The sequence below is a fragment of the Vulpes vulpes genome, chromosome 14 (assembly GCF_048418805.1).
Source record: "Vulpes vulpes isolate BD-2025 chromosome 14, VulVul3, whole genome shotgun sequence".
Lineage (NCBI taxonomy): Eukaryota > Metazoa > Chordata > Mammalia > Carnivora > Canidae > Vulpes > Vulpes vulpes.
In genome coordinates, this window is record NC_132793.1 from 122615802 (window position 1) to 122633856 (window position 18055).

At 46.4% G+C, this 18055-nt stretch overlaps 1 protein-coding gene across 1 annotated transcript in view; it reads left to right on the forward strand.

Annotated features, from left to right (window-relative positions):
* Window positions 1–396: 396 nt before the first annotated feature.
* The window catches only part of RELL1 (RELT like 1), a 63020-nt gene continuing 45361 nt past the window's right edge, over window positions 397–18055 (forward strand). Inside the window, exon 1 of the mRNA XM_072737894.1 lies at window positions 397–641. Coding sequence (XP_072593995.1) covers window positions 554–641 — 88 coding nt within the window. The 5' untranslated portion in view covers window positions 397–553. The remainder of the gene's footprint in view (window positions 642–18055) is intronic.

Consider the following 18055-nt stretch of genomic DNA (forward strand, 5'->3'; position numbering starts at 1 on the left):
GGCCGTGGCCGGAACCGCGCGGCCGAAGCGGCGGTCGAATTTAGAAAGGAAGCGGGCTCCGCGGCAAGGGGCGTGGCCAGGCAGGGTGGGCGTGTCCGGGGGCGTGGCCGTGGCCGGATCCGCGCGGCAGAAGCGGAGGTCGAATTTAGAAAGGAAGCGGGCGCCGCGGAAAGGGGCGTGACCAGACAGGGTGGGCGTGGCCGGAGGGCGGGGCCGAGGCCGGATCCGCGCGGCAGAAGCGGCGGTCGAATTTAGCAAGGAAGCAGCTGCGGCCGCGGGGAGGGGCGGGGCCAGGCAGGTGGGCGGGGCGTGGGCGGGGCCACGGGGCTCGCTCCCCCGCGGGCGGAGCCGGGGGTTGGCGGGGCGAGGCCGGGCCGGGCCGGGCCGGGCCGGGTGGGTGGGGCGGGGTAGGAGAGGAGGGTCCTGGACGCGCTGGGCTCCCGGCGCGCGGGGGCCGAGCCTCGCTACTCCGTCGGCCGCCGGCTCTCGAGTCGCACCGCCTGCCGGAGCCCGGGCCGCGGCGCCCCGCGGAGGAGGGCGAAGGAACGCGGCCATGGCCCCGTGGGAGCTCTCGGGGTCCGCGGTCCTGGCCGCCGCTGTCTTCGTGGGAGGCACCGCGAGTTCGCCGCTGGTGGCCCCGGGTGAGTGTCCCGGGGGCCCGGGCGCCGGGGAGGCGGCCTCGCTGCGCGCTGAGCTGCGCTCGCCCTGCACGGCCGCGGGATCCCGACGCGGAGCCCCGGGCTGGCGGGGCTGGCGGGGCTGGCGGGGCTGGCGGCCCCTTCCCGCTCGCCGGGCGCGCTGCTCCGCGGACCGGCCCCGCCGCCGCCCCTCCGGCTGTCGGGGGTGCAGGCGCCGGGCCTGCCTGGGACCCCGCGGCGCTTCCCGCCGGCCGAGCCCTCGGAGGCCCCGCGAGCGGAGGATCGGCACCAGCGCCCGGGTGCGCCGTGCTGCCCCCCGCCCCCACCTTTTACATTTTCTTATATTTTCAGACCTTGGGGACTTCCATTTCTTTCCTTCCCAAGTTTTCACGGATTTCAGCGGCTGATGGATTCTTACAACAGGTTGGGGGCTTCAGATGTCCTCCCCACATGTCCTGGGTCAGTCAGGCTTGGAAGAAAAGGGAAGGCGCATTTGTAAACTTACTGTTTTTTTTTTTCTTCTTCTTCTTTGAGTCAATTCCTGTCACCACAAAAGGAACCTTCCGTGGTCAGAGCAGGAAGCCACCAGCAGGGACCATAAAGTGCTGTCCTCAATGACGAATTTGGAGCAGGAGCTTTTTAATTGAAACCTAGGAGGAGGTGTAACTTTTACGGAAGTCCAGTCTCACACTCTTGTTTTTATGGCCGTAGACCCCAGGGATTCCTTGCCACACCGTCTCCCCTCCTAATTGCCACTTGACAGCACTAGTTAAAAATAATAATAATAATAAATGTATGCCTTCTTGGCCAATTGGGGTTACCGCAGCCTGGAGTCTTACGTCAGCAAGCTCTTCCAGGCTCGAGCAGCTCCTCTTCCACGTCCAGATAATAATAAGCATCTGGAAGGCTTCCAACCGGGACTGTCTCCTCCATAACAACACATATATCTGCTCCTTACTCCTGAGAAGATAACGATCGCTTACAATTCTTAAACTGGCTCATCACTTTGGCTTTCACTATTTCATAGAAGACAGAACATGTTAGGAAAGGGAACAGGATGGAGAGTGTCTCCTGAGCCTTTATTAGCAGACCCGTATTTCCTCCAGTCATCCCTCCTGGGGAGACGGCAGCGAGTGACATGTATTATTGGGTGGGAAATTTTGGTTTTCACCCTGTGTTTCAGTGCACAATCAGGTTCAAATTGGACACAGGGTTGTAGACAGTACTTGAAGAGCTAGAGTCAGTTGCCCCAGAACTTGAATAGCTTCACCTGAGAGTCAGATTGTTAAAAATTCAGCATGTGGCATGCCTGTAGTCAGCCATCAGCAGGGGCCATCCATTCCTGGGGTAAGTTTGTGTTTCGATGGATCGCTGAGCAACACTCAGCTCTCAGGCCTGAAATGTGATGAAGAAAGTTCTCATCTAATTGCATAGCAACGTTTTTTTGATGAAAGTTGAACAAGGGGTAGTGGAAAGGGAGGTGGGTGGAGGGTTGGGGTGACTGGGTGATGGGCACTGAGGGGGGCACTTGGCAGGATGAGCACTGGGTGTTATGCTATATGTTGGCAAATCGAACTCCAATAAAAAAAATTTTTTTTTAAAAAGTTTACCATTTAAGAAGAACAAGGTATCTAAAAAGGAAAGAGTACAGAGTACAAATGTGCCAGTGCAACTTGAGGCCTGTACGAAGAAAAGGTGTCCTGACCAGCTAGCATCTGATCCTCTTGGGATCTACAACAGTGTTAATGTTTGCAGGGAATGTTTTAGGAAAGTAGGGGGAAAGAGATAGGCAGCCGCTCCGAGTGCTTGCTTTATGCCAAGCTTTGAGTTGGGCACTTCATATGCTTTTTGTACACTTATTTCTTAGAGCCCCATAAAGTTCTTATTTACGGGGAGGCAGCTGAGGCCCAGAGCAATTAAATAATTGGTTGAGTTATGTAGCTAATGGATCAGTCAGCATTTAATTGGAGAAGCAGAACCACTAGGAGAGGGGTGTGTGTGTGTGTGTGTGTGTGTGTGTGTGTGTGCGCGCGCGCGCGTGCACACACACCCATGCCCGTGTGTATGCATCTTTATATATATTTTCAATAACTTCACTTGCTTGATTCTAAAGTTCATTCTCTCTACTGTACCCCACTTCTCCCCAGAGAGAAAAATAGAGCAGAAATCATCCTCAGCAGTCTTGTTGAGATTCTAAGATAGGGAGTGTAGGACATCCTAAAATCGTAAGCATGTGGTTAACAGAAGTTGGGAAGCAGAGAAAAGGACAGATAACTTCACAGTGGGTAGTGACAATGTCTCTTTTTCTTCCTGCCTCCTGGAAGAATCTCATTAAACTTTCGTCTCTTAGAAGCAGCATTCGAAACTGTATACCACAAGCACCAGAAGGGATGATTTTCCACATCTTGGCTTATTTATGGCCTTAAGGTCTCTGGTTACTCAACCTTTGGGCTTATTAGTTTCTCTACCAGACAATGGGCCCAGCCTTCTAGAAAGGAGTGGGTGGAAAAGGTTTGGAGGCTGATGGAGAGGGAAAGGCCCTATGGCTTTGCGGGCTTCCATCCAGCCTCCTGACTCCTCCGCTGATGCTAAGGATAAGCTTTATTAAATTCTGGGTTCTCCTTTGGCCAGGTAGCCACCGACCAAGCTGTACAGCCACATATTAACATTGTCAGTGGACAGAATGTTTTGAGCAAGCATCCTCAGAGCCTAGGCTTCCATGCCCAAATCTAATTTAAAGAGGAAATGAAAAATTTGAAAAGTGCCTGCCATTCCCTTCTCCTCCCTCTTCCCTCAAAGAAATTAATCAAACAGATGATTTGGGAGTTTCAGTAGTTGAATTCAAATGAGACAGGCCAAAGCCCCAGGCAATTGAAACAAAAATTTCATTGTTACTTTTTAAAGAATTTGGCTCTGATGTTGAAGTTTACTTACATGCCAAGACAAAAGAGAAATTATTTAAAACTGACAAAAAATGATTTAAATTGTCATTGGTTAAAACTATCATGCTGAGTGGTTTCTAATTATTTTAGGGCACTTCAGTAATTAGTATAGATTTGATGGGCTCCTGATAGCAGGTAGGATAAGGAGTCTGGTGTGCCAACAAGGACTAAAATTGGAATTTGGAATTGGTTCATTGTAGATACTTCAGTCTTTTTTTGGAGGAAGGAATATAGCATTTGTTATACCTGTTTGGAGGCAGGCTCTAGTTGAAGTACTCAGATCATTTAATTCTTCAGCACCTGGTCAGCTGTGTAGTTTTATTCCTGTATTTGTAGATAAGAAAACCGAGTATCTGAGAAGTTAACTTGAAAAAGTCACTCAAATATATAAGTTGGATTTTGACCTTGAGTCAGATCTGTTCACTTCTGAAGCTTATTCTTAGCATCAGTAAATCATTTTGGTTTGGTTTCTAGTGAATAAAATTTCTTTTTATTCAAAGATACTTCTAAAGAATCACCAAGTAATAGGGTAATGGCAAGATAGAGGGGAAATAGCACCAAACTCAAAGACACCCTTGGACTAGAAGTCAGGGAGAGCCCCTGACTCCCCAAAGTGTGGCTCTCTATGCCTCCATTTTCTTACCTGTAAGATGGGTATGTGCCAGTTCCTGTCTTTGCCCTATTGGCTGCCAGTGAGGATCAAATGAGCTGTTGTCTCTGAAAGGTCTTTGCAAAGTGGCATTGTCTTATCCTTTGAACTGTTTCTGGATTTCTTCCCCATAGTGTCCATTAGGCTGGACTTAAAATGTTAGTCAAACTGTATAGTAAGTGTAGACCACATGTACTATAAGGTCATCATTCTGTAGATGGTGGTGGTTTTGCAAAGACAGGTTCATTGTATGTTGGTACATTTATAAAAGCCCAGAGCGACACCTCAGATTCATGAATTTACTGCCATTGACTGGGAGTTATGAAGACAGGCCTTCTTTCTCCATTTCCTTTCAGCCTAGATACAGTGCTCTTGATCATTTTGGAAAATTCTCCCAAAGATTTAAAGATTTAAAGGGGAGACAGTCACCCTTTGGTCTCATTACTCCAAGGCACTTGCCGCTGTTAGTGTATTTCCTTCTTGTTTTATGATTTTTGCTTGGATAGGATCATGGTGCAAATACAATTTTGTGTCCTGCGTTTTTCACTTAATATTATATGTGAGGTCTCTCCATTTCCCTACCTACTCAAGAAATGGCTGCATCATATTTTGTTATATGGATTCACTGGTTTTTACCTCATTGTGCCCCCGTTTTAGATTTCAGTTGTTGCTAATTATTGTTATTATTTTTCGAAGATTTTATTTACTTATTCATGAGAGGCACAGAGAGAGGCAGAGACATAGGCAGCGGGAGAAGCAGGCTCCCTGAGGGGAGCCTGATGTGGGATTCGATCCCAGGACCCCGGGATCATGACCTGAGCCAAAGGCAGATGCTCAACCACTGAGCCACCCAGGTGCCCCTGTTGTTAATTATTTTTAAATGAATTTTAATTTTCAAATGAATTGGTTTTATTTTTAAATAAAAAAAAATGTTTATTTGAGAGAGACAGGGAAAGAGCCAGCATGAGCAAGGGGAGGGGCAGAGGGAGAGGGAGAGGGAGAAGCAGACTTCCCACTGAGCAGGGAGCCTGACATGAGGCTGGATCCCAGGACCCTGAGGTCATGACCTGAGCTCAAGGCAGATGCTTAAGTGACTGAGTCACCCAGGTGCCCCTCAGATGAATTACTTCAGTGAATATCTGTGTGTAAAGCTTTGTCTAGATACTGGTGACATCTTTGGAAAATGAGTTATTGGAAAGGCAATATTGGGATCAAAGGTATTCATGGTTTTGAGGCCACTGATGACCCCAGTATCGGTGATCTGAAGGTTGGCCCAGTTTACTTTTCACCGCAGTGGTTGAAGGACTCACCTTTCACACTGTTGGCATTTTCTCTGAAAAACACATTTGCTAATTTGTAAGGCAGAATGGTACTTTGATTGTTTTAATTTGTATGTCTTTGATTTGAGTACTGGTAGGTTGTGACTGTGTTTTCTAGTACCTGAGCCATTTGCATATGCCTGTGATCCTTTTTCGACAATTCCGGAGCCTGGAAAGCTCTGAACACCAGAAGCTTTTTGAGGCTTTTTGCATACCCCTTTGGTGGTAAAACCTAACCTGAACTGATATGAGACTCTAGGGTATGTATTCATCTCGCTTAGTTTGAATATTGCTAAATTTTGCTGCAATAATCTCAAGGCATTTGATTTCTGAGCGTTATGTAATGTGTGCTAAATGCATTGTGTTACCTTTCTAGAATCACAAAAGTCTGAATTTTGAGGCACATCTGACCTCCAGGTTTTCAGATAAAGGATTATGGTCCTGCATTTCCTCTTCCATGACTCATTTGTTCTGGTCTGTGGGCAGCCAAATGTAAAACTGCTTAAAATAGTAAAATATCCTATGGAGAAAAGTAACTCCTCAACTGAGTGGCACTTCACAAAGAGAAGTACTATTTTGGTAGCCTAGTATGGAATCTACTAAATCTACTAAAATAAAGATATCTGGGCAAAGCTGAGGTTTTGTTTCTTCTAGGTGGCTTTGAGGATGGGTGTCCACTATAATGGCAACTTTATGGAGAAGTTGGGCTCAGTTTCTCCTCTGCTTTCCTCTGCCCAGGAGGTCTTTTTAGGGGGCCGAAAAGGTAGAAAGTGGCAGATCCCCCAGGTAAACCGAGTTTCTGTGCCCTCTGGTGCCAGTCATCTCACCTTGAGAATCCATTTGCCAAACCCTGTTTCTGTTGCTCCCTCTCCTCCAAACTCCAAGGCCTCCACTTTCTTGTCTTTGCTCATTCCAGGCTTCTAAACGGCTTGCAGCTCTCCCCTCCCATCATTCTGTTTGTGTACTCCTGTGCATATGCATTTTGTTAAAAGATTTTATGTATTTATTCATGAGAGACACACAGAGAGAGGCAGAGACACAGGCAGAGGGAGAAGCAGGCTCCATGCAGGGAGCCCGTCATGGGACTCGATCCCAGGACCCCAGGATCATGCCCTGAGCCAAAGGCAGATGCTCAACCACTGAGTCTGTCAACCACTGAGCTATCCAGGCATCTCTGCACATGTGCATCCTGACCACTAAATAAAATGCCATTGTTCGAAGGGAAAAAAATCTTTGAACCACTTTCCTCATCTGAATTAGGGAGAAAATACAGCGAGTTGCCTCATGGGATTGCTATGACAATTACATGAGCTAAAACATGAGAGTGCAGGGCACAGTGTTTGGCACATAGTAAGTACCAAAAAAGTATATTATTATTATTTTGTCCTAAAGCAAATCCTAACCTGCTGTAACAATCTGGTGGAACAGAGTTCCGAACTGCTCCAGAATTTTCCTTTCAGGTTGTCTGCTACTGCCTGAGGCATTGCCTCTCTCATCTAGCTTCCCAGCCCTGGCTGAGGCTGGTGGCTTAAAGGCAGGGGTACGCGTTGGGGAAGCAATGTGGGGCAGTGCCTGAGGCCCCCACCCTGGGAAGGAGGAATAGGGACCTGTGGGCTTGGCAGGGAGTCCTCTTGGGATGCAGGAGATCTGTGGGGGCTGAGCCATTAGCTACCAAAATTAGGCAAGGAAGGAGAGAAAAACAAAAGGCAACAAACTATTGGCTTTATAAGGGTCGAGTGTGACACTTTCTTTTGGAAGATTTCTAGAAGGTTCATCAATTATCTGGTTATCTCCAGCCAGTAGGTCCAAAAGTACAGTCACAAAATTTTGACAGTGTTCTTCTGGGATTTGATGTAATTCTCCTGATACACTTGGGTATATCAGGTATATTCAGGGTTGGACTGCTCATTGTTCCTCTTCTCACTGCTGACTGGTGGAGTAGACTCCTTTCGAAGTAGAATCTTATGATGAGTGTGATTTAATAAGGAATGTTATTAGTCTTTGCCCCCAGTTCCTGGCACAAAGCTCTCAAACCCTTCCAAGTTCCCAAGTGGCTGGAGGGTCCTTTGTCATTCATGAGGTGCTCCCTTGGAGCAGATGCCCCTGAGGTGACTCAAGGTGGTACCCCAGGGAGCCCGAGGAGGGGGCTGGGCCTCTGAAAGGCCGCATAATGATGACAGGGTTGGAACTTTTACTCTCACCCCTCAAGCTCTGGGAAGGGGAAGAGTTTGGGGGGAGAGCTTCTGATGAAATGCTTTAAAAAACTTTTGGACAAGATGTGACAAGCTTCTGCATTGGTGGAGGCCGGAGGTGTGTGGAGAGTAGGGCACCTGGGGAGCATGGCTGCTCCACGCCCCTGCCCCATAACATACCGTATGCACCTCTCCTAGCTGGTTGTTCTGGAGTTCTAGCTTTCGTAATAAGCCAGTGGTCCAGTAAGTCAAGTGTTTCTCTCAGTGTTGTGAGGCGCTTTAGCATATTCATTGCACCCAAGCTGTGGTGGGGGGGGGGGCAGGGTTGTGGGAACCTCTGGTTGATAGGGGGTCCGAAGCACAGGGCGACAACTTGGACTCGGAATTGGCATCCAGGGTGGGGGGTGGGGAGTGGGGCAGTCTCGGAGGACTGAGTCCTTAACCTGTGGGACCTGATGCTGTCTCCAGGTAAATAGCCTCACAATAAAATTATTGCTTGGTGGTGCTGGGAAAAAACGCATGTTGGAATGAGGAAGTAGAATCCTGTAGCATTAGGGCCTGAAGGGACCTGGACCATTGCCCCAAAGCATATTTAGTAGTTGAGGACACTAAGTTGGCCCAGCTGGGACTTAAGCAGGTTCCTTTGCTCAGTCTAGGGCTCTCCCCATTGGCTTAAAGCTGGCTCCCCATTGAAGTGGCTCCAGTTTGCTGCTTCTGATAAGGCTCGTTGGTCCACATTTGCCCTTGGTCCTCATGCCGGTTTCCCAGCCTTCTGGATCTGGATGAGCAGGACATGAGAAGCATGACTTTGGCTACCTGACTTATGGAGCCATTGTGTTGTTTTTTAGCCATATAACCTTAGAGTGAGAGGGGACTTTAGTGGTCTTCTTGCAATTAACCCCTCTCTTGCAGATGGGGAAACCGAGCCCCGAGAAGTTCAGTGGCCTGTCAGGAACAGCATTAGCCTGCAGTTCCTGGAGGAGCCGACCATTAGGTTTGGTGAGGGGACGGACCTGTCTATGTGTCTTGGTCACTGTCCACGGCTAAGATCCAAGCACAGGACCTAGCACAGAGCAGACACATAAATGCTAGAAGGAAGGAAGCCAGAGTTGGAATCCAGGTATTCTCACTCGGCTTTTTGTTTACAATAAAGCGAAGGGTTAGGCTTTCCAATATTCACCCACAAATGTTAGCTATAGTCCCTTCTCGAATTAATAAGAGGCTGTTTTGTCTGCCAGCTTCTGTGGGCCATATTGTTCCCAAAGCCTGAGGTGGAAAACTCTGGTCATTGAGAAAAAAAGCATGATAATAAAAGTAAGCAAGTGCTGCTTCATCAGGTAAGTATGGGAGGACATTGATATGTTTGGAAGTGTTAGTGAAAATTTTCAAAGCGAAAGTTTTCAAAACCCAAATCCACTCCTGAAACTGTTTTCAGAGGCGAACTGAATTCAGTTGTTTCTACAACCAGGATGTCAAATGCATCTACTAATGTGTGTGTTATCAAGTTCTGTAATACTTTAGATCTTTCCTTTAGACCCTTGTTTCACGGGTTGGTTCTTCGGCATAATGATTAGTCCAGCAAATGTTAGTTAGTAAGGTGCCTTGCACACAGTCCCCACATCCCCACAGTCCCCACATCCCCACAGGGGATGAAGTAATGTGAATAATCAGACTCAGCCTGTGACTTTATGGAACTGGCAGGTTATCCGGAAGATGATCCAACAGGCCTTAATGATAAAGTGTCTTTAGTATGTATAGCACCTGGCCCAAGTGCCTAACCTGGGGCTGGGAGTGGGATGAAGACTCTAGTACAGGTTGAACAAGAATGTCTGGAGGGAATGAAGTTTAAGTTGATACCTGTAAAAAATGTTGGCATTAGCGAGGTGTAGAGAACTCAGATATTTCACTGCTCTATCAGATTCCTGCAGCCTCTCTGAGGAGCAGGCTGCTGTATCTCAGGAAACAGATTTACTGAGGAATCAGCAAGATGAAGAGAAGTGAAATATTTCGCTCATGCCACGGATGAGGGGAAGCCACAGCTAGATGGATGTTCCTTGTTCTTAAATGTTCTTTATTATTATGTGAAATTGCATGTACTGCATGCTCAGTATCACAGGTTAAAAAAAAAAAGGAAGGTTGTATATTTAATTTTTTTTCCCTTTTTCATAGTAGGCCCATCTACTTAAAGAGAAAATGAAGGTATAAATCGAATGTAGATTCTGCTTTTTTAGTGGAAAATGAGCTGTTTTCCAAGGAATTCTTTAGGAATCATCCTTTTGTCTTGAGAGTAAATCTTTGAGTGGAGTAACTCAATTTACATGTCATTAGGTTTATAAATGAATTTTTAAAAAGATTTTATTTATTTATTCATGAGAGACACAGAGAGAGAGAGAGAGAGAGGCAGAGATACAGGCAGAGGGAGAAGCAGGCTCCATGCAGGGAGCCCGACGTGGGACTCGATCCCAGGTCTCCAGGATCACGCCCTGGGCTGAAGGCAGCACTAAACTGCTGGACCATCCGGACTGCCCTATAAATGAAATTTTAAAAGTTTTGTCATGAGGGAAAAACTGACTTCAGTTTCCTAAAAAGACACAAATTAGACAATTATGCCATTACCCTTGTTAACTGGCCAGATGAGCTCAGCTGAGTGGTTGAAGATTTATAAAGAACCTCTGCATAAAATGTCATGTGATAGGTAGAATTAAAAAAAAACAAAAAAAAAAAAAAAACAAACAAAAAATCCTTTTCAATATTGGTAACATGCCTTCCTCCCCCGTGCATATGTACAAACATAACGTGGTTCTCTGAGATTCCTGTAAGGGGTGGAAGCTTCGAGAATTCACTGGGCTTTCTGTCTCACGATATAACTTGGGAACGCTAATTTTCAAATGTTCTAACAGCCCTTCATAGCTGGAAGTCTCCAACACAATCATGTGAATTATCTACACTATAAAAACAGCAGCCCGGAATTTCCTGGCATTGGTGAAGGGGCAGATGGCTAATGAACAGGCATTCCTTCATTTTTCTTCGCAAGTTTGTGCTATAGGCTTGTAGAGCCTTAATTCCTTTGCTGTTGCCTTCATTCTTTCCAACCTCCTCCTCCTCTATTAAAGGCAAAACACAAAACAAGCATGGATACAAAAAAAAAAAAAAAAAAAAAGAGGCCTTGAGGATTGCTGGAAGCTAGGTGAGAGAGCCAGGAAGTGGGATTCTGAGGGTAAAATCTATTTCGCAGGCAGGATTTCCGAGTTAGTATCTTTGCAGGTGAGACCTGTAGATATGCCCTATAAGCATTGTGGGCTTCATTAAGAAACAAAGGGCCTTCTTTGAGATACTAAGTGTTGTGTAGGTAAGTAAAAAAAAAAAAAAAAAAAAAATCCAAGAAAACCCACAAGCTTGGTTTCTGTCCTCCACAAACTTGTGATTCAGAAGGGAAAGATAAGCTCTGAATACAAATCATTGTGGAATAATGGAGAATGAGTTTGGTACCATCCAAGATCTACAAAGGGCTGTGTGGGATCACAGAAGAGGGAGGGACTTGCCTTCTGATAAGAGTGGTGGAAAGGACTTCACCATGCCTAAAGCCTGGCGTTGTAAGTGGACCCAAAGGGAGTGGAGGGGCGACAGGCCCAGCAAAACGAACAGCCTGTGTGGAGGTGTAGAGGTAGGACAGGAGAAGTCAGTGCAGACCTGGTATAAACAGAGAGTTCCTCAGTGAAAATCGCTGAGGGGAGACTGAGGCCAGTTTGTGGAGCTCCAGACACTATGTACTTTATTGTGTAGGCAATGGGGGACTTGGGGTGTGGTGGAGTGGATGACAGTGGGGGGCAGAAGGGGACCCCAGGCACTGGGATGGGTTGGCAGGGCCCCAGATGCTGAGCTCAGGAAAGTCCTGAGTTTGAGTACTTCAGCAAGGCAGTTGATAATTGCTCTTCCTTCTTCTTGTTTCTAAATTGCTGCTTTGTAGAGAGAGAGAGAGAGACAGAGATAGAGAGATGGGGGGTGGGAGGGGAGGACTGGGGGGGCATATCTGTTCTAAATGCATCTCAGAATTGTTTGGCATATAAAATGAATAATATAGTCCTTTGTAAGTGATAGAAATATGACACATGGCGTAGAGGTTTAATATAACACATATGACACAGAGAGGAACAGTTTTTTGAGGTTTAAGGACCGCTGGGAAGCTGGAATCATGAAATAAGTGCAGTGTGCAGCCTGCTGGTGTGAGGGCCAGGAAGTGTTCATTGGTGCTGAAAGCTAGCTCATTGCCTAGTTGTCTTACGTTAGAGTAAATCCTCCAAAGTTGCACAAGTCAGCTTGACTCCCGAATCCTTCATCGTCAAGCATTTGTTTTCAGAAGACCGTTGTGCATTTCTGTCTTTCCCCCTGTTGTTGGCCAGGTTCTCATTGTTTTCGCTTCTCTGCTGGTCAAGAGGGCAGTGTCTATAGAGCAGTGTCTTTAGATAAAACATGCAGCTCAGCACTGGGGTGATTTCTCAAACCCTGCTTGGCTGAGGGCTTCATCCCCCTGCCAATTCTGGCAAGTGTGTTTCTCTTCTGTCCCTTGATTTTTTTTTTTTAATTTTAATTTTTTTACAATGATGAGACCAAGTTGATTTTGGGAGAGGAAAATAATCTGCTTGAAAGTACGAGGATACATTAGGTGCCTCCATATGACGGAGACGGTAGAGGTGGTGTGACTCGGTTCCTGGGGGGGAGTGGGAAAGGGGAAGACGAGAATTCTTTTGCTTGAACCGTATGATAAAAGAGTTGATCTTTTCCATGCTGTTCAGTGCTGTGTCTTGATATGTAAGTGAGCAAAGACTCCAGACTTTGAGTCAATGTGGAATAATAAAGCATATATGTGTTTGTTCTTAGTTCCTGGCCTAGACCTCCTAAAACCCTTGGAATTTTGGAGAGAGAGGAGTATTTTTTGGTATTCATAACGGACCCTTTATTTTCCTTGAGTTTATGCTCATGACTGACTCGTGGGCCCCTAGATAGCTTCGGGATGGGGGCTGTTTGCCAGAGGAGCCAACAGCAGGATTGGAGGGTTGGAACTTTGTTTGAGTCCCATCCTCCAATCTTAGGGAAGGAAGGGGGACTGATGAATGAGTTCATTGATGGCCAGTGACTTAATTAATCATGTTTATGCGAGAAACTTCCATAAAAACTCTGAACTTACAGATGTGCTGGGAGGGTGGTATGTCCAGAGAAACCCCCTGCCCTCCATACTTTGCCCTATGCAGCCCTTCCTTTTTGGCCATTCTTGAGTGCTGTCCTTTGTAGTGAAACTGTGATCCTAAGCATCAGAGTTCTCCTGAGTGCTCTAAGTTATTTCAGCCAACTGTCGATCCTGAGAATCCCTGACTTTGTAGTTGGTTAGCCTGGGGACACCATCTGTAGCTGGTGGCTGAAGTGGAGGTGGTCCTGTGGGACCGAGCCCTGAGACCTGTGGGGTTGGCACTAGCCCCAGTAATAGGGAGTCAGAACTGAATTGAATTGTAGGACACTCAGTTGGTGAAGGATAATTGATAGTTGGAAAATGAAACAGTCAAGTCTTTCCTGTTTGGAAAAACCAACTCATAATATTAAAACATTGTGCCTGGAGGAATCTTTTTGAAACGATGGTGGGTTACTATTTAGATAAGGACTCAAAAGGCATTAAAAGAAATATAGTGGGAGAGAAAAGAAATGAGAAGGCAGGCCAGTGCCTTCTTGTTCATGTACTTACATTGTGTTTTATAGTATAATAAAGTAGAAGTTATACCACTATGTGGTTTTCTTTGACCCTTCTGTCCTGGTGTAACCCAAAGATATATTTTTTAAAGCTTTTATTTATTCATTTGAGAGAGAAAGAGAAAGAGAGGGAGAGAGAGCATGAGTAAGGAGTAGAGGTGAGAGGGAGAAGCTGACTCCCCGCTTTGTGGGACTCAGTCCCAGGACCCTGGGATCATGACTTAAGCCCAAGGCAGATGCTCAACCATCTGAGCCACCCAGGTGCCCCAACCCAAAGATTTCATCACATTGTTTCTGCCCCCAATCAGTGGAAATATCTATTATGTAAATATTAGCGATTACCCTTGTAAATAGTTTCTTAGTAAGGGATTTCCAGGATTATGGTTTACCTCTACAGCATTAATATTAGTATTAAGTGGAACCATAGGAAATCACCAATCTTTGAGTATTTTGACCTACAGTGACAATAGTTTCCTATGGTTCAACCTAAGAGTAATGCAAGTTTCTTGCTGACTTTTTATCTGCAGTTTTAAGAAAAACAACTATTGTGATTACCAGCAGGGCATTTTAGAAAATGCAAGAATTAGAAAAAGAAAAAGGTACTTCTAAGTTCTACCAACAAAATATACAAAACACTAAAAAGAAAATGAAGATAACTTAAAATCCTACCACACTAGTGTAAACATTTTGCCATCTTTTTCTTCAATAAAACTGGGATCACATTGGCTCAAAATCCTGCTTTGCGTTTATTTTTTTTGCTTAACGCTTTTCATTTACAACTGTTATAATTTTAGACAAAGGGATATGACATATCTGATCCCTTCACAGGGATCGTTTCTATTGTTTTAGAAGTCAAAGGGAGGTTTAGGATTTCCGAGTAATCAACAATTATAACAGTTAAATATAGGTCAGGATGGCTTTTTGATTTTGCTTTTTATAAATAGTAGCAGGGGGGGCACCTGGGAGGCTCAGTGGTTGAGCATATGCCTTTGGCTCAGGTCGGAATCCTGGGGTCCTGGGGTTGAGTCCTACATCGGGCTCCCCATGGGGAGCTTGCTTCTCCCTCTGCCTCTCTCTGGCTCTCATGAATAAATAAAATCTTTTTTAAAAAATGGTAGGATTGGGACGCCTGGGTGGCTCAGTGGTTAAGTGCCTGCCTTTGGCTCAGGGTATGATCCTGGAGTCCCAGGATCAAGTCTCACATTGGGGTCCCTGCATGGAGCCTGCTTCTCTCTCCGCCTATATCTCTGCCTCTCCCTCTCTCTCTCTCTGTCTCTTTCTCTGTCTCTCATGAATAAATAATAAAATAAAAATCTTAAAAAAAATGGTAGGATTTTTTAAAATTTGTGCTTGATACCAAAAAATAGATAGATTGACTTAAAGAATGTAACTTTAACACATTTTCATTCTCAATGATAGTCTCGCTAGGAAAAACCATTGTGTAATTCTAGCTTTACTATCGAATTAGATGAGTTAATGATGACTCATAGATTTTCTACCTAAGACTCCAACCCAACTAGAGATGAGCTGTGGGTAGTCCCGTTTCATGGAACTTTACTGAACCTCAGAACTGTTACCTCACACTTCAGAGGCAGTAGAGCACAGAGTATGATGCTCTGGAGCCCAGACGCCTGGATCAGAATCTCACATCAGCTACTTGCCAGCGGTGTGACCTGATGCAAGTTACCTGACGTCTCTGTGCTCTAGTTTTCATACCTGCAAAGTGGAGTGGAAACAAATAGTACCTGCTTCACAGGGTTATTGTAAGGGTTAAATGAGTTCATACCTGTCAGGTACTGGGCATGGTATTTATACAAAGGATGCATCAATATGTGACTATTATTATTATTTTGAAAGATTTTATTTATTCATGAGAGACACACACACAGAGAGAGAGAGAGAGAGAGAGGAGGAGGCAGAGACACAGGCAGAGGGAAAAGTAGGCTCCATGCAGGGAGCCCGATGTGGGATTCAATCCCAGGACTCCAGGATCACGCCCTGGGCCGAAAGCAGGCACTAAACCGCTGAGCCACCCAGGGATCCCCAATATGTGACTATTATTAATTGTATTTTACTCTGGGTCTAACCCTTGGGGCTGGTTTTCAGAGTTCTTACTGGAGTTTTGTGCTAAGTGACCTTCACATTGTGTCTTCCCCTTAAACCCACTTTTTGTCTTGGGTCTTCCTAATTACTTCTGGTTATGCGTCCCCTCCCTTTGCCTTTTCCAGAGTGATCTTGTTTTGTCTCCTAGCCCGCACCCCCCTTTGCTTTGCTCTTTCTCCCACCGCCCTAGTGGGTCGGCTGCGCACCGGAGGACCTTGTCCGGGTCGTGACCTTGGTGCTCCCCGTTTGCTCATCTCGCCTTCCCGGTGCCCGTGTTCCCAGGAGGCAGGCCACGTGCCTGTCCCGCAGGAGCCCTGCCTGCCCAAGTGTGACTAATGGGAAAATCCTGTGTTGAGGACTTTTGTGGCTCTCTGTTTAATCATGCTCCTCTTCCTGTTCCTGGAAGGAGGGGGATTGCGGGGCCCGCGTGGGTGGGACAGGAGGCCTTGTCCCTGCCTTGCTGCCTCGGGAGCCCCTGGTGGCAGCTGTGCCCTCACCTGTGGGGCCTATGCAGAGACTGTGTCCCCCCACATTTAACCCAGCCTCCTCCAAGTGTGGCTCCTGTGGTTCACTGCCCCTTCTGGCAGGTTGGTATTGTGTCCCCAGCTGAGCTGTAAGCTTTGTGAGGCCTTTACAGTTTTTACCACTCATAATGATCGTGGCAACAATAAAAACCAGAATTATGGGGCACTCACTCTGTGCTAGGCCATTGGGTAAACCCAAGTTCACCTCATTTAATGCTCAGAAACGATTCTCGTATTGTCTGCATTTTAGGGATGAGGAAACTGAGGCACAGGAAATGAATGGACTTAACCTGGGGTCACTGAGCTAAGGAGCAAGTTGAATAAACAGAGCAGCTGAGAACATGCTAGCTTCTGCTTTTGCTGCTTTCTTTCTAGGGAGCAGCTTTGGTGCGGGACATGGGTGTTGCTTGTCATAGACCTGGGTTCAGGTCCTGGCCATTCCCCAGATGAGTGACCTTGACTTCAATCTTTTGTTCTTCATTTTATTTTTTAAAGATTTCACCTATTTGACAGAGAGAGAGAGAGCACAAGCAGGGGGAGCGGCAGGTAGAGGGAGAGGGAGAAGCAGGCTCCCCTGCTGAGCAGGGAGCCCAAAGTGGGGCTCAATCCCAGGACCCTGAGATAATGACCTGAGCCAGACCCTTAATGGACTGAGCCACTCAGGCATTCCAATATTTTGTTCTTTAATGTCCCCATTTCTAAGATGGGTTTGATAATAACACTTATCTCAGAATCATGACAATTTAAAAAAAAAAAAAAAGAAAGATAATGGGAGTAAAAAGGCCTGGCACATAAGGAGCCCTCAGTAAGGTCCACTGTTCTTAGCAGCTGGTGCTGGAGTGGCTGGACTTCCCTGAGGCCTTGGATGTGGTCTCTCGGCCAGTCTTCTCCTTGAAACCCATGCTTAGTTCCAGCCTGCTCAGCAACACCGAGTTGTTTTCCCACGTGGTTAGTTTGTGTTGTGTTCTGGAAGGTGGAAATGACTTGGCTGAACTCCGATCCTGGCAGGGGCAGGTTATACCAGAACCCAGGGACCTAGATCCCGGAGGCCTGGTCCTCTGTGCCAGCCCTGTCTCGGTGAAGCTCTGGAGGAGTCAGTGGTTCCTAAGGGACCCCCCTTGCCTCACCCTCGCTCTTGCTGTTTCTGCTGGAAACAGGCCAACTGGCCTTGTCCTCTTCTCCCTATTTAGTGGTTTCGTTCTGACACTTGCCGTTCGCTCCCTCCCAGAGTTTAAGTAATTTCTAACCTCGTCCCTGCTTGGCCTCTTGCAAGGAATGTGTACACGAACAGATCTGGTAGGAATTGCAACCCTGTGAAAAGTGGGCAGTGGCTTTGGTAAGGGCGTGTAAACTCCTCTTCTGTTTGTCATCCCTTTACACATCTAGCCATCTGGAATGTCATGGAGCCCCATGAAAATCTAGTCGAGGGCCAATTCCCCAAGCTGGGTTTAGGAATGTGCTGCTATTTGCAGCCTTCTTTTGAGTCTTTGCTAACTGCAAACTTCTATTGATTTCTATGAGCACAGGGGCTTGCTGGTATACTAACATCTTTCAGAAAGGGCTTACCCAACAAGTGTGTAAAGCTACAGGCTGTATCAGTTGCCCAGCTCTGAAAATAATCTTTTTTTGGTTTTTAAAAACTGTCAGTATTTGGCAAATGGGAGTGTAAGTACACAGGACACTCTGTCCTACAAATAGCATCTTGACAAAACTGCTGATCGAGTTACAGGGAAAGTGGATACTCAGTTACCCAGGAGCCCTTCTGGGAGGGGATAGACTGTGCTTTCCCAGCTTCACAGGTTCCCTGTAGCAAATGGTTAAGGGGTTGCACAGTGCTCCAGAACTGGGAGAGGGATGACATGCAAAAACAGGGCACCCTCCCCTCCACTTGGGGGGAGACAGGTGTGTTTGACTTAAACCAGGGTTTTCCTGTGAGTTCTGTGTCACAT